At 39.5% G+C, this 15,769-nt stretch overlaps 1 protein-coding gene across 5 annotated transcripts in view; it reads left to right on the forward strand.

Moving 5' to 3' along the window:
• The window catches only part of LOC110681517 (diacylglycerol kinase theta), a 134,423-nt gene extending 126,861 nt beyond the window's left edge, over positions 1-7,562 (forward strand). For 3 of the 5 annotated variants that reach the window (XM_021857451.1, XM_021857452.1, XM_021857454.1), the window contains one exon: positions 2,552-7,562. In XM_021857451.1, coding sequence (XP_021713143.1) covers positions 2,552-2,698 — 147 coding nt within the window. In that variant the 3' untranslated portion in view covers positions 2,699-7,562. Of the gene's footprint in view, positions 1-609 lie in introns of all 5 variants that reach the window. The other 2 variants (XM_021857453.1, XM_021857456.1) reach the window with 1 other exon arrangement.
• Positions 7,563-15,769: the final 8,207 nt, after the last annotated feature.

Consider the following 15,769-nt stretch of genomic DNA (forward strand, 5'->3'; position numbering starts at 1 on the left):
TCCTTAATCTTCGTTCATAACATGCTCTCGGCAGCATGGTTGATAGCTACTTTGTAATTGCTAAATGCTTGAGAGAGAGAGAGAGAGAGAGGCAGACAATGGACGGTAGTTTCAGTCATGCGCTACATTATACTAGTACGGACGTCGGTACCGTACGATGGTAGTTTTCGCCAATGATGTCAATAGTTAATCGATCTGCTGCAAACTCTTTTCATGGTCTTGACATCCTGCCAATAGTCAATGTTATGATGTCGAGTTGAAAAATAGGGAGATTAAGAAAGAACTTCTGATTTGAAAGTATTTCGAGCCCATCAGCTGAATAGAATCTTATGCATTAGGTTTAAGCTTAGTATTTTTTTTTTTTTTTTTTTTTTCATTCAATATTACGTGTGAAACTCCTGGATCTCAAACTCTCGATTCAAACATTACAAGGCATCAACAGACTGTCCCAATGCCACACCTATCTTTTGTTTAGTTCGTTTAAGTTCTTCAACAGGCCTCCATTTCCGAACCCCCCACCACCCGCAAAATGACTGTGTTCGAAAGCAATCCCCCTTAGCGAGCCCTAACCAATTCAAACTACCTCCAAACTACCACTTGTTTTCTTAGGCCACGATGCTGAAGAAGATCAAGAGCAAACGGAGACTCACTGAGCCGCACATCTCGCCGGCCGTATCGGGATTCTCGCAGGGTGGCGCTCCAGAAAATGGAGACCGCGATCGAGACGCCCTGAGCGGAGCATAGAGTACCCGTCCGTCCGGTCCTAGTTTTCTGTTTTCCTGCTTTCTGTAACCACTAAACAAAACGATAAGAACTCCAAAAACCAACGATCCATTTTTAGAAAACTAGTAGAGCGATCCGGAATTCCTGAAAGATCGTGATAGGACACTAGGAAACTACCATCTAACGCATACAGTCTACAACTACAGTGTTTCTGCTGTTCAGCTAACAAAACATGCACAGTTCTATCAAACTTAGTACAATTCATGAAAGCACAGAAAAAAAATGAAATATTCAAGCTTTTTCTTCGGTTTCTGCACTGCGCCATCGGTTTAAACAAAAACGCTTCTTAACCGTAAACTAGTTTCTGGAACAAGGTTAACCAAATCAAATTTTGCGAAACGAGAGATGTTCAAGCTTAGTTTAGGTCCACCTGTTGGTTCACGATCGAAATCCCTTTCATTCACTATATCTCGCTATCGAAACAGCAAAACTGAAAAAAAAGAAAATCGAACACACATTACATCCGTTATGGTTGTGTAACTGTTGCCCAAAAATCCAAATCGATACCCATCAGTAAAGTTTACACCGCAATCCAGATATCTTGAATGAGCACACACAAACACACTGACACTAACTTGCAAGTGATATGGCAAACTATCTACCGGAATGAGCACACCTATTACTCACACATTCTCACCGCCGACACTCGAATACACGCCCTCTTCGATCTTACTCTATTTTACTTTCTCACACTATCTTTCCCTGCTCTCATTTTCTCTCGTTCATCCATTTTGTATTCTATTGTTTCTGACCTTTTTTTTACTTCTATAAGATTTCTATTTACACTACTTTTTGGCTAAGTCAACTTTTAACTAAACGTAAACTAGAACTCGATTTATTTAGAGGTTATTCAACAGTATATATCGTTAATTTTGATTCACTTTACTCTTATGTATTTAATTGAGATAAACCCTATAATCGACTCATTATTTGCCCCGTATAAAAGTGGCAACTAGATTAGTACTCATACGCGACCTAACTAATAGAAGTAGCAAAAAACGCAGCGCGCCTTCTAGAATGAACATCAAGCTACGAGCAAAGCAAGCGCAGTTCATAAATGGGCTTTTAGCGTTCGTATCCGTACTATCGTTAAGTGGTTGTCGTGTCGAAAACCATCGTTTAATGAGGCGTTTGTGGGCTGCTATTGTTTCGCTGGAAGCGCTGCCAGTTGTTGCATTCGGTACACGTTGAAACTATTTCCTATTTGTTTTGGTTATTATTATAGTTTTATTTTTGAGAATGTCGCCTACTGTGTTTCTTTGATTACTTTTTCAATTTTGTTCTTTCTATAAAGGAATGATGTTTTACGCTACTACCAATATACTACCACACAATCGCTCGCTGGAACTGATTGACTTGATTATGTTGTAACTTTCGTAATGTCTAATTTTCGTTCACAATTTGCCAATGATAATCTCTGTTACACGCTAAAACCAGACAATGCAAAATTTCAGTGACATTTTCATTATCGATGCGGTTTGTTTCTTTTCTTTCTCTTTTTCTTGTTCCAACGCGGACAAACACCACCTCCGTGTGACGTAATTTCGGTTGCCATCCAACATCACTTTGACTCGAAAAATTGAAACAACGTAAACAAAAAATACTTTCGGATCTGAACGAAAACCACTATTGTTTACTTTTATTGCACTTTGAACCGCGAAACACGAAACGTCAAATATCTATATGTCCCACTACCACAACCAACTGTTGATACTTTCCATAAAACGAAACAAAACGAAATTCACTTTCCGCGGACCGGACGGTACAGGCGACCATGTTGAAAAAAATGAAGGGCAAAATGAAGCGACGAAACACCGAACCGACGATGCAGGTGATGGGGCCATCGGGAATACAGATGACGCTGGCCGCTCCCCAGGAGCCGGAGGAAGTCGACTCGAACAATACCGACTTCTGAATTTGGTATAACGAGCGATTAATTTAACGTGCTTCGTCGTTTGTTGACACTACCACTACCACAATGGCAATTATCACTGAAAAAGCAACAGCAGCCACCGCCTCCTCCTCCACCAGCGCCAACAGAAACACCACCATCACTGACAACCACGAACACCAATCATCCGATGATGATGATGATGCTTCGTAAGAAAAACCTATAATCGAATCGGCAACACTGGTCGATTGTCACCTTGACAGCGGACTGTCAATCTAGTAAAAAATCAATATCGCGCTGCTGGCAGCACTGCTGTGAGCACAACTTGTACAAAGTCAATCCCACAAGCAAAGCAATTCCAAATACAAAATCCGTCGTAGAGGAGCAGGCATAAACACGAGCATTTCACTTCAGCCCACCCCCTATGTACATGTGGTAGCGAATTTTTCGAAGAAACTTTGTAGGCCATCCTTTCGAAGGAGCAATAGTGCATACGCTCTCACTCACTCAAGTCATCCATACAAACACACTCTTACACCTACTCTAAACCATGTAAAGATACAACTTTGACAGTAGATAAATCTTAGCAGGCCTCCCTAGCGACGGCAACAGGTGTGTGCAAGTATAAGGGTAATAATAAAACGAAGTTAACCATACGACACAAAGGCGAAAAATGCGTCGTGCGCTATTAACCATAACCGTCTTTAGCAGAGAGTAACAAAACAGAACACTGTACCGAAACCAATCGACAACCAAAAACAAAAACACCCCGTGGGAACAAAGATTTTTGCCAAAAAAAAAAACATTGAAGCATCCAAACCCGCAATTCTTGTCAAACAAAATGGCGGTAGACAAACAAGCGCAAGGAACGTTAAATTAATGGCTCTTGAGTTATTTCACGGACGGAAACAAAAAAAAACAAAAGAAACAATGCAGGAATAGTATTCATTATCATACAAAGAAACCAAACAAGAATGAAAAATGAAGAAGAAACTAATCTTTGGAAAGCGAACAAAGCAAGCGCAGATCCAAATCAGTATTTGCAGTGTAGCGATAACCAAAAAAAAAAGCAAAACTAAAGAATGAACTGTGAACAGATGCATATTTTTGATGAGTAAGAAGAAGATGAAATTGTTGCTTTTTCGACGGCAAATTCGAAGGCTGTCGGTATATCGTTTCAACACACACAGAGGAATCGAATCGAATTTGTTGTTTGATTTTCTGTTGTGAGTTTTCAAATCAAGAATCGTAACAATTACACGCATACATATGTACACACAAACATAAGCAAGAAAATCATGTACGTACACCGTTCTGTTCAATTAGAAGACCGATTGAATTCGACGCGCAAACGAGATAAATGTCACACTATCACACAAGCGCAAATTTCTTCTTGAAACTGACATGAACAAAAACAAACAAAAGAATTTGAAAACAAAAACAAATATTTATACGGAAATGTTGTTGACTATATTTACTATGAATTTTATTTCTATTCATTTTTTCTATACACAACGTTCACGCGCTAAGGCGAAAAAATCATTAAATTATATTGAAATCAACACATAACAAAGCGAAAAGGCGATGAAATGAGAAAAACCAGAGATTTAAATACGCTTATGTAAGGAAGAGAAAAGGGTAAAAAACGAAAAATGGGTGAAACATTAATCGATGGTTATATTTTGACATACGTTTCCCCACGCTACGAAGGCGGAAACTGTCAGAAGACAAAACCAAACACATGGAAAAACCAAAAAGATATAAGTTTATTTTTAGTTATATCTACAAAACACAGGTTAAAAAAAGAACTTAACGTGTTGAGTGCGTTTATCAAGTGGCAACACACAATTAATAGCCGTAAATTGTGATTCAAACAATTACGTTCTGTATGGTATTTTACCAAACTCTACATTAAACAAAATGAAAAACACTATTAAATACTAACAAAAAAAAACACCCAATCTTAGTCACGAATACAAGGGAAATTACACTTGCCAAAAACAAACGTTAAAAGTAAGTTAAAATACCACAAAAACAAACATCCCAATTGCGACGAATTCACATTCTCACACTCCCACAGGAAGGCACGTCAGTGACGCAGCTGCGTGCTACCAACAACAAAAAATCAACAATGACAAAATGAAAACAAGTTTTCCTTTATAACAAACCGGTAAAAACAGTTAAGCAGCAAACCCAACAAACTGCAACTATATCCACCACACCCAAACCAAACGCACACCACAAACGTGCGAAATCGAAACCCAAGCAAGCCAAATATCATGGCAACCGCGCGCTAAAAACATCAAATTAGCGCTCCGCCACCGCCGCATTCATCACCACCCACCGTGATAATGAAAGAGTGTCAAACCATTGGTCAGCGTAGCCTAGCGACGTGCGGGTTGCTTTGATCACGGTTCCTACGTACGAAAACATTCCCCCTTTCGGTGGATGTGTGCGTGTGAGCGAATGGCAACCGGCGGCCCCGAATAACCGATCTTGAGAATGTTTAGTCAACCGCACGGATTCGTGTTGCATTCGAAGGGCAGAAGCCAGATCAGCTTCAATTGAAACCACCAAAATGGTGAAAGGAGAAATACATCGGGAAATTTATAAATCTCGGGTGCGTTTTCTAGAACATTCTCAGCGTTATTCTGTCGAATGAAAAAAGGAATTAAACAACAAACGAAATGTATGCTTATACGAAAAAATCCCTGCCGAAGGGTGAGTCCAGACAAAATAGAAACTATCACTATTTAGGTCGTGCGTCCTTCCACGCGACAAATCGAAAATCATACATATTCTCAAGCACACGAAAACACACAGACACATACCAACAAGTACGACATACACTGCACAGACAACTAGATGTGTAGGTGTCGCCACCGATCCGTGCGTAGTGTGGACTCACCTTTCTCACCCAAAACCATAGACACCTTGGTTGAAGTGTCACCTGAGTTACCACCTTGGTTGGTATATAAAGCCTTGTTTCCCGAAATATTCGTCGCGTTGCCTCCCTCTGGTCCGGAATAGATTAGATCGCTAACGTGACGAGCCAAATACAACGTGACACCTCGCTATCCAGAAATCTGTAGGGGCTCAGTGTTACTAGTTTTGCAATTCCGGAGGCTTCGTAAAACGTTGACCGAGTTGTGTCCGGTTCGCACCTTTGCCGGAAACCGGGCGGCCTTGGCGAACTATCGCGGTACCACGTGTCAAATTTAACATCGCCGTCAAACACATTATTGACAGATCTCCTTTTTTTCGCATTTACCTCGTTGTGGCATCGCAGTAACCCTTGCCGCCCGATGACTGCACAGCGACGGACGCATACTCACTATAAATCTAGTATCACATACACTTTTCTGGATAGTGACGCTATCGTTTGTAGCATATAAGTCATAATTCATAGTTATTGTATAGACCTACCCTCCTCATTCTCCTCTGAAACGTACGAGGAACCTTTGACCCTAGGTTAGGTCAGAACGATTCCGTTCCGGTATTTTAAGTTAGTATAGAGCATACATGTTCGGTTTTCTAGGCAAAACCAAACGAACCGATTCAATTACGCTATTTAGTTCATTTTTTAAAACTCCCCACTGTGAGACAGCGACTAAAACAACACACTCACACTACACACTAAACCAAACAACACACATACAAACAATAGTAATAATAGCGAAAAACCTATTATTATAATTATGATGTAATTAAAAAGGAAAGGAAAATAAACAATGACCATAATATATTACAGTATATCTTTTAAAAGAAAGTAAATTTAAATAAAAATCTCAAAATAGAGTTGATGTAGTGTCGAAAAAACATATAAATATAACAGATATAATTAAAAATTTAATTAAAACAATATTTTTTCGTATGAATAATTAAAAACAAAAGAAAATATTAGAACTCTTCTAAACGGTGTCGTGCTAAGAGAAACTAATATACCAACATAAAGAACAAGACAAAAACCCAACCATTACCAAACAAAATGGCGCCACCTCGTCGCTAGACAACGAAGCGTCGCCAGCGGTGACGTTTCTGGCAAGTGCGCTCAGGGCACTAAAAGCCCAAACGAAACAAAAAGAAGATAAACACTTCTGTCTCCCTCGCCATCAGTCCCACCTTAAGCGAAACAGATAACAATCGGACTACTCTGATGAATGCAAACACTAACACTAACACTAACATGGCAGAGGGAGACAGCCTTGAACGTGTGAGTGTGCAGGAGGAGCTGAACAATCAGGCAGAGATCTCAGATACAATCAAAGTAAGGCAAGGACTCGTTTGACATTCATTGCGATTGTTCTCCGAACAACCGCTCAAAAATCTGCCTAGCCGCGTTAACAACAGACGCGTTTAGCGCCACACGTGAAAACACCTACAACTATTAAACCCACTCTGAAAATAAGATCACTTCGATGGGTGAACAAACAAAGCCGTAAACACAAACAATCGTCGTTGTTAAAAGAAAAAAAACATACAAACAAAAAACTACCAAATACGAAACGATCCGACCCGGTAGCTGAAAAGCGTTGGGCATGAAGGGTCAAAACAAAATGCAAAGAATTTAAACAAGTGAAAACAAATCAAAATGTAAAACAAAAAACTAACAGACACAACTGGAACCAACTCGAGAAAGGGTTCAACCTTAAAACAAAACAAAAAGTAAATCAATCAGTAGGAGATTAACGCAATCCAACAGAAAAAAAAAAATGATGAAGAAAAAGAATATAAAAGAGCGGGGACGAGGTTGAAACATTGAAGTAAACAGTAAAAAACGAAACAAGGTAGTAAAGTAAAAAGAAACATTCACACCCTCCCATTGTAGTAATTGCGACGGCTACCACTGTGAAATCCAGAAACGACACTGGGTAGTGGTGTGTGCTTGTAGCAGTTGAACAAATAGCAAGGAAAATAAAAACACACAAACACACACATAAGAGGAAATCTCCTCGCTCTCCGCTCTTCCAGTGTTGAAGGAGAGACAAAAGAAGCAAAAGTTTACGCAAAGAAAGGAAGGAAGCAAGAGTAAATTACACACAAAATACATACACACACATGCGTACGCTGACAGAGACAGAGAAAGTCAGAGTAACATGAATCGAGTATAAACAAAAGAAATACTATTAACTATTTAATAACTATTATTAAAAAAGGAAAAGAAAATGAATTATATAATATATAAATATATGTGATTATAAATAGGTTAAACATAATTTGTCAATAGCAAGAACAACAAAAAATATATATATACATATATGTATAATTAAAAATATACAAAAAATACGGCTGTTGTTCCGTCTAAACTGCTTCTCTGCGCGACCGTTTGAAGACATTCCCTGGTTGCAACAAAGTCAGTCAGTTTGACCAACATTGGCTCCGCCCCCAAGTTAGTCAAACCAATTTATGTTCGTACGACCGCTTGACGAACTGTCAAATCTTATTGCATCAACATGATTGTGACCGGGATGGAGAATATTTTTGACCGTTGATATTTCGATTGACTCTTGTTCCCTTGAATGCGAGAAAGAAAGAAATTGCGCCTGATATCCACCGCATAAAAATATCAATGAATAAATGATACCTAATGTCAATATTTATGAAGCATAAAGACAAACTAACTAAAAATGTTATTAGTACGAAATTTTAGCTAATAATCGTGCGTTGGTGTTTGTCTAGTGACAACATATTTCCAGGATTTAATATTTAATTAAGGAATAGGATGAGGGATTTCTACAGAATATCCTGCAAAGAATCGAGTTTCACGGAGTTTTTTTATCAGTACTCTCATAATAAATTTGTACAGAAATTTTCTACGTATTACATGAAGACTTTAAAAATCGCCGAGATATCATAAGCATAGATTAAAATTAATTCTGAATTATCCTGACATTGATCCAGGAAATCCTGCAATAAATCTTTCAAAGAAATTTACGTGAATTTTGCATGCATTCATCCAGGTACTCATGGTGAAGTGTCAATCCAGGTATTTTTTCACAAATTCTTCAAGGATTGTTTCCAGTAATTCTTCAAACTCTTCAAACATTTCTTCAGATATTCCTTCATGAATTTTACTACGATCTTTTCATAGATTCCATTAAAAAACCCTTCATGGATTCCATCAAGAAATTAAAGAAAAAAACCGAAATTTCTCATGTGATTATACCAGGTATATACCTGTAATTCATTTCTGAATTTCTCCTACGATATTTGTACAAGGTCCTCCAGGAATTTCACCAGGAATACATTCAGAGGTTCTTCCAGGAGTCCCTACAAAATATTCTACATGAATTCCTATCGGTAGTGTTCTTTTAGTTTCATCAGGGATTTCCAAAAATCTGCAGGGGTTCTCTAAAATATTCTTCTAAAATTCCTACATGGAATCTCTGTACTGCCCATAACTGTACATATTTTTCACATTGATCATTTTCGTCAATTTTGAGTTAATACCGTGGAGTCATCAAATGATAAACATTTTAGATCAACTTACTGAAATCTGGGAGATTGTTCTAGAAAATAAAAAAAAAATACCAAGTTGTTTTGTCACATTAGCAATTATAACCGCGTAACAGTAACATTAAGATAATGTGATTAGTGTGATGGCAATGAAATTACTGCCAGAATGATTTTCTGGCTATTAACCCAATATGCAATATAAGCTGTACAAAATTTCAGCCTCAAATAAGCACATTTGAATTCTTGGTAATTTATTGAAATTTTATTTTCTTCCCATACTGCCATAAAATACAAACTTGGTATTCCATTTACTCAATGCCTACTTTTGTCGAATGTTACAAATATGCAGTTATGGGTAGTATAGGAGTTCCACATTTCAATGATGTGGAATGCTTGGAGAAAATCCTTTTGAAATTCACTGCCATGAAGTAATGCCTATCCCTACAGTAATTCCTCATTGGATCCCCGGAAAAAGTCTAGAAAAAATTCCAGGTTGAAAAACACGGACAAGGAATGTCATAAGCATATTTGAATTATTTTCAGATGCTCCTATAAGAGATTCGTCATTGACACCTCCAATACTGTCAAGGCTGGTAGCGAAAAGTGGTACCGAAAAAAGTAATTTTAGTGACCAGTAGGTAAATTCCGGCGAACAATTTCTTCGAAGAGAAGAAATTTTCTTCCATTACGTACCAGCAAGAAAATTTTCTTTTCTTCGAAGAAAATACGCGCCGGAATTCGCCTACAGATTTGAGAAATAAGTGACTAAATAGTGACTTCCAATTCTCGGAAAAGTGACTAAAAGAGACTTGAAAATCAAAACGTAATCAGTTTTGTTGTTCTAGCACACTGTTGATGAATATTCAATATGATAGGGAGTATCCAATATCTACTGCAGTTAGTAGGTCTAGTTGAGTACCGAATTTGGAATATATTTATTGTACTATTGCGTTGGGTTGTAAAATGGTGAGTCGACAACCAGGAAGGAGCGTCCAACATAGCTCTGGTCCTCGCAAGTCCCTACCTCACGCTTCCTCGGGTCTAACGATGACAAAGACCGCCAGCTAAGGGTTGCGTACTTAGCTGGTAGTGCAACCTGGGCACTGTTGTCCTTCTGACATCAGCTAGAGTGAGGGGGTGCGTCCCGAGCGTCTGTTCACCAGGAGGTGCGGCTCAAACAGCGTCTGTTCTGGTATCCAGCGGCTGAATATGAAATGTTGTATCACGTCAACTAACCTAAGGTGGCAGCCCCATCAACGTGATGTAGGTAGCGCAACCCCGGTAAGGTAGCATACCGAATTTCTCACCTACCACGAAAAATGGAGAAAGAAGAAATAACGAACGATATTTTCGGCAACCGACTTGGCAACGAAATAAGGACTATGAATGGAAACTTGGTACCTGGAATGTCAGGACGTTAAATGAACCCGGACGAGCGAGCCTTTTGGCTCGTGAACTGCAGAAGGTTGGAGTGGGCGTGGCCGCCATTCAAGAAGTGCGGTGGCCTAGATCTGGAGAACGTGAATTCCGGGCGGTTGATCCCATCGCCAACACTACGTTCAAATATAACATCTACCACAGCGGCGGCGATAAGGCAGAACATGGAGTCGGTTTCATAGTGATCGGGAAGCAGATGAAACGCGTTATGAAGTGGAAACCGATTAGCGAACGAATCTGTGTACTGAGGATACGGGGCAAATTCTTCAACTACAGCCTGATCAACATCTATGCACCGACGAACGACAAACCTGATGACGTGAAGGACGCGTTCTATGAAGGCCTTGATAAGGCCTATGGAGAGTGCCCAAAACACGACGTGAAAATCGTTATCGGAGATGCGAACGCGCAGGTCGGAAGAGAGGACTTTTTCCGTCCGATCATCGGTAAGGAGAGTCTTCACTTCGTTACCAATGACAACGGCCTACGACTAGTGACTTTCGCTGCTGCCAGGGGGATGGCCATCTGCAGCACCTACTTTGCACGCAAGGATATTCGGAAGCACACCTGGAGGCATCCAAATGGTGATATTTGCAACCAGATAGACCATATTCTGGTGGATGGCCGACATTTCTCAGATGTCATCGATGTTAGGAGTTTCAGGGGTCCTAACATTGACTCGGATCACTACCTCGTTGTCAGTAAAATTCGAGCGCGGTTATCAACTGTAGCGAATTCAAGACCACAGCGAACAATGCGATTCAATATCCAGCGCTTCTCAGCAGACGGTGTTACAGCTGAATACCACCAAAAGCTGGACGAGCGGATACGTGAGGTCAATGTGAGCGAAAACCTCAACAATCTATGGGATGCAATCCATGGAGTGGTGAGTGAAACAGCGCGAGAAGTGATAGGTACTGCTCGAAGACGCCCCAGAAGCGGTTGGTTCGACGAGGAGTGCCAGAGGGTGACGGATGAGAAGAACGTGGCCAGACGTCGGATGTTAGTGTCTGGTACCAGGCTGAACAGAGAGCGGTACAGGGAAGCAAGATCAGCCGAAAAGCGAATCCATCGCAGGAAGAAAAAAGAGTTTGATGAGAACGTGATAGCCGAGGCGCAAAACTGTATGGAACAGAACGATATGCGACGATTCTATGAAACTGTCAATGGCGTGCGGAGAAAGTCAGCACCGTCTCCCGTCATGTGCAACGACCGTGAAGGTAATTTGCTGACAGATAAAACGATGGTGGCTGCCAGGTGGAAAGAGCACTTCGAAACGTTACAGAATGGAGGGAACGATAGAGCATCGGAGAACAGAATGAACATCGACAACGACGGTCAAGCTGTGGAGCCTCCATCTCTAGATGAGGTTAAGAAGGCGATTAAAGAGCTAAAGAACAACAAGGCTGCTGGGAAGGATGAGCTCCCGGCCGAACTTCTCAAGCACGGTAGTGAGCAGCTGCATAGAATAATTCACCATATACTACTAAGGATATGGGAGGAAGAAGAACTGCCTGCTAGCTGGATGGATGGCCTCATTTGCCCTCTCTTCAAAAAAGGGCATAGATTGGAGTGCGCCAATTACCGAGGAATAACACTCCTCAATTCGGCGTACAAAATAATGTGACGTATTCTGTTCAACAGATTGAGACCGCTTGAAGAGTCCTTCGTTGACGAATACCAAGCTGGTTTTCGTGAGGGCCGATCGACGTCGGATCAAATGTTTACCCTGCGACAGATCCTCGATAAATTCCGGGAGTACAACTTGCAGACTCATCATCTGTTCATTGATTTCAAGGCGGCGTACGATTCAGTTAAAAGAAACGAGTTGTGGGAAATAATGATGGAACATGGCTTTCCGACGAAGCTGATTAGACTGATTCGTGCAACGTTGGAAGGATCGAAATCAAGTATACGTGTTGCGGATGAGATTTCCACATCCTTCGTAACCTTAGACGGATTGAAGCAGGGCGATGCACTTTCAAACCTATTGTTCAACATAGCGTTAGAAGGAGCAATAAGGAGAGCTTGCGTGCATAGGAATGGCACTATTATCACACGTTCGTATATGCTCCTTGGTTTTGCGGACGATATCGACATAATCGGGATTGATCGCCGAGCCGTGGAAGAGGCATACGTGCCTTTTAAAAGGGAGACAACGCGAATTGGGCTCATTATCAATACCACGAAGACAAAGTACATGGTCGCTGGTAGAAATCGTGGGCCCATAGGTGATGTTGGTAGTGAGGTGGTGATAGGTGGTGATATATTTGAAGTAGTTGAAGAATTTGTGTACCTTGGAACTCTAGTGACTTGCGATAATGATGTTACCCGCGAGGTTAAAAGGCGTATTGCAGCTGCGAATCGGGCTTTTTACGGACTTCGTAACCAGCTAAAGTCCCGCAGCTTACAGACGAAGACCAAACTCGCGTTGTACAAGACTCTAATTCTTCCGGTAGCTCTGTACGGCCACGAATCTTGGACGTTGAAAGAGGTCGACCGGAGAGCTTTTGGGGTCTTTGAACGTAAAGTGCTGCGAACAATACTCGGCGGTAAATTGGACAATGGCATCTGGCGGCGTCGCATGAATCACGAGTTATACCAAGTTTATAATGAAATGGATATTGTTAAGCGTATAAAACACGGCAGGTTGCGGTGGGCTGGGCATGTAGCTCGCATGTCGGAGGAACGTCAAGCTAAACAAATATTCAGCAGGGAACCAGGGAGAGGCCGTCGCCTCCGTGGAAGGCCGCGCACCAGATGGCTTTTTGCAGTTGAGGAGGATTTAAGGTCGCTTAACGTTCAGGGCGACTGGAAGCGATTGGCCCAGGACCGGGTCCAATGGAGAAGGCTTCTTCATTCGGCGTAGATTCAACGCAATAGCAAGGAATTGTTGCCCATCAAGTATCAAGTATCAAGTAAGTACTATTGCGTTAATTTCTTTTTAAACAGAAAAGTTAACATTTACATAAATAATCCTTCTTTAGCAGATTTTCAATCTTTTCAAAATTTCAGTAAGATGATTTGAAAAAGATCACCATTTGTGTTTTTTATATCACCAAAGTATTTTATTTTGCAATGTAAATTTGAATAAGAATTTGACACATTTGTGAAATCAAAATTTTGAGCATTTCACATTTCCATCCGAAATCTAAAACAAATGACATCTTAAAATCGCTAAAATTGAATTCATGGTAAACTGTGTGAATTCCAAAACTTTTGCATGACTTCAAGTTGATAAGAATTGAAGATATAGTCTAGAAAAATTATAAGCGAATAGAAGTTCCATCAAATGTAATATTCACAGAAGGATACTTTTTATTTAGCTTTATTAGATTCTACTTTAAATAACGTTAATATTGTGTGTAACTAGAGGGGATTTTTTTTATTACCGTACGGGTTTGGGCCGAAGGGTCTCAGATTTTCATGAAACTTTTTCCACAGGCAGGGCTCATGGATATATGAATAAAAAAAATTTGAGAAAAATTCAGGGTCGCCTATTTTTCCGGAAAACTCAGGTGGAATTTTTTGTTTTCCCTTGACACTACTTACTTTGAAAAATCATAACTCAAGAACGAAGCATCGTAGAAACAAAGTTTTTATATGAAAATTTAAGCAAATTTTCTCAGAAATCCAAAAGAAATATGAACTGGGAAAAGTTTTCTACAAAATTTTCCACCGTTGTTAAAATTCGTAAAGAAAAGCCGGAAAAACTATGCCCGAACTCGTGGAAAATTTTCAAAAAAATATTTTCGAGAAGTTAATTTTATAAGCTTTAATCACTGAAATTTTTGGAATGCACTTTTTTTTCGTTTTTGAGTTATGGCCAATTTTGTGAAAAATGTCCAGATGTGCCATATAAGACTTTTCTTTGAAAAATCATAACTCAAGAACGAAACATTGTAGAAACAAAGTTTTTATATGAAAATTTGAGCAAATTTTCTCAGAAATCCAAAAAAAAAAATATGAACTGGAAAAAGTTTTCCACAAAATTTTCCACCGTTGGGGAAATTCATAAAGAAAAGCTGGAAAATCTATGCCCGAACTCGTGGAAATTTTTTAATAAAATATTTTTAAGAAATAAACTTTATAAACTTCAATTCTGGTAACTTTTAGGATGTACTTTTCTTTAGTTCCTGATCTATGATCAATTTTGTAAAAAATGCAAAGATTTGCCATACATGCCTTTTCGTTTAAAAATCGTGACTCAAGACTCATCATGACTTGTCGAACCGGATTCAAACTTTTAGGATGTACTTTTCTTTAGCTCCTAATCTATGGTCAATTTTGTAAAAAATGCAAAGATTTGCCATACATGCCTTTTCGTTTAAAAATCGTGACTCAAGACTCATCATGACTTGTCGAACCGGATTCAAATTATCTCAAAAATATGAAATTTTTGAAATGGAATCAGTTTCCCAGGACAGTTTTCACTGTTTATGAAAACAAATAATGAAAACCCGATTAGCTATTCCAGCTTTCAAACAAATTATATTTGAAAAGAGCGATCAATAAGATCCAATCCTACAATATTTTTCAATACGCTCATTTTTCGTTCCTAAAACATAATCAAATATTGCTAGGAACCATATATTTACAAATTTATAAGTTCATAAACAAAATTTCTTAAGAACGAAACAACATAGAAATAAAGTTTCCTTCAATCAGAATATAGGCAATTTTTTCCTGCTAGGTAACTACAAAATTGACAGTTAAATAAATGGGTAGACAATATGACAAATAGGTATTTACCAATTCAAGTTTAAAGCGTTGAAATGGCTTGAGAATCATAAGTTTACCAAAAACTAACAAAGAGCAGTGAGAAAGTGCAAGTGTTGTCTATCAGCTGTATATTCCTCGTTATTAATTTTTGGAAAGTGAAAAAAGTTTTCCCGAAGCTGTTGAAATGGACAAAGTTCAATATTACGAATACAATTCTTTATGCTGTAACCCCTTCGGACTGGACGGCCACAAATCAGTAAGGACAAATCTACGATCGATCAGCCAAGGCCTCATCAGTAAGCTTCATTCGAATGGAGTTCGGTGGATTACGGAAAAGATGAAAATTTGCGTGAAGTGCTCCATGACCGGTGACCAGAAGGCTCTAGTAACGGATCTTCCAGAAGCAATGGCGTTTGAGGAACAAGTTTCACCACTATCTTCGTTGGAGTCGCCAAAGGAAACTCCTTCCTCGGGTGAGTC

Source organism: Aedes aegypti, chromosome 1, assembly GCF_002204515.2.
Source record: "Aedes aegypti strain LVP_AGWG chromosome 1, AaegL5.0 Primary Assembly, whole genome shotgun sequence".
In the NCBI taxonomy this organism is placed as follows: Eukaryota; Metazoa; Arthropoda; class Insecta; order Diptera; family Culicidae; genus Aedes; species Aedes aegypti.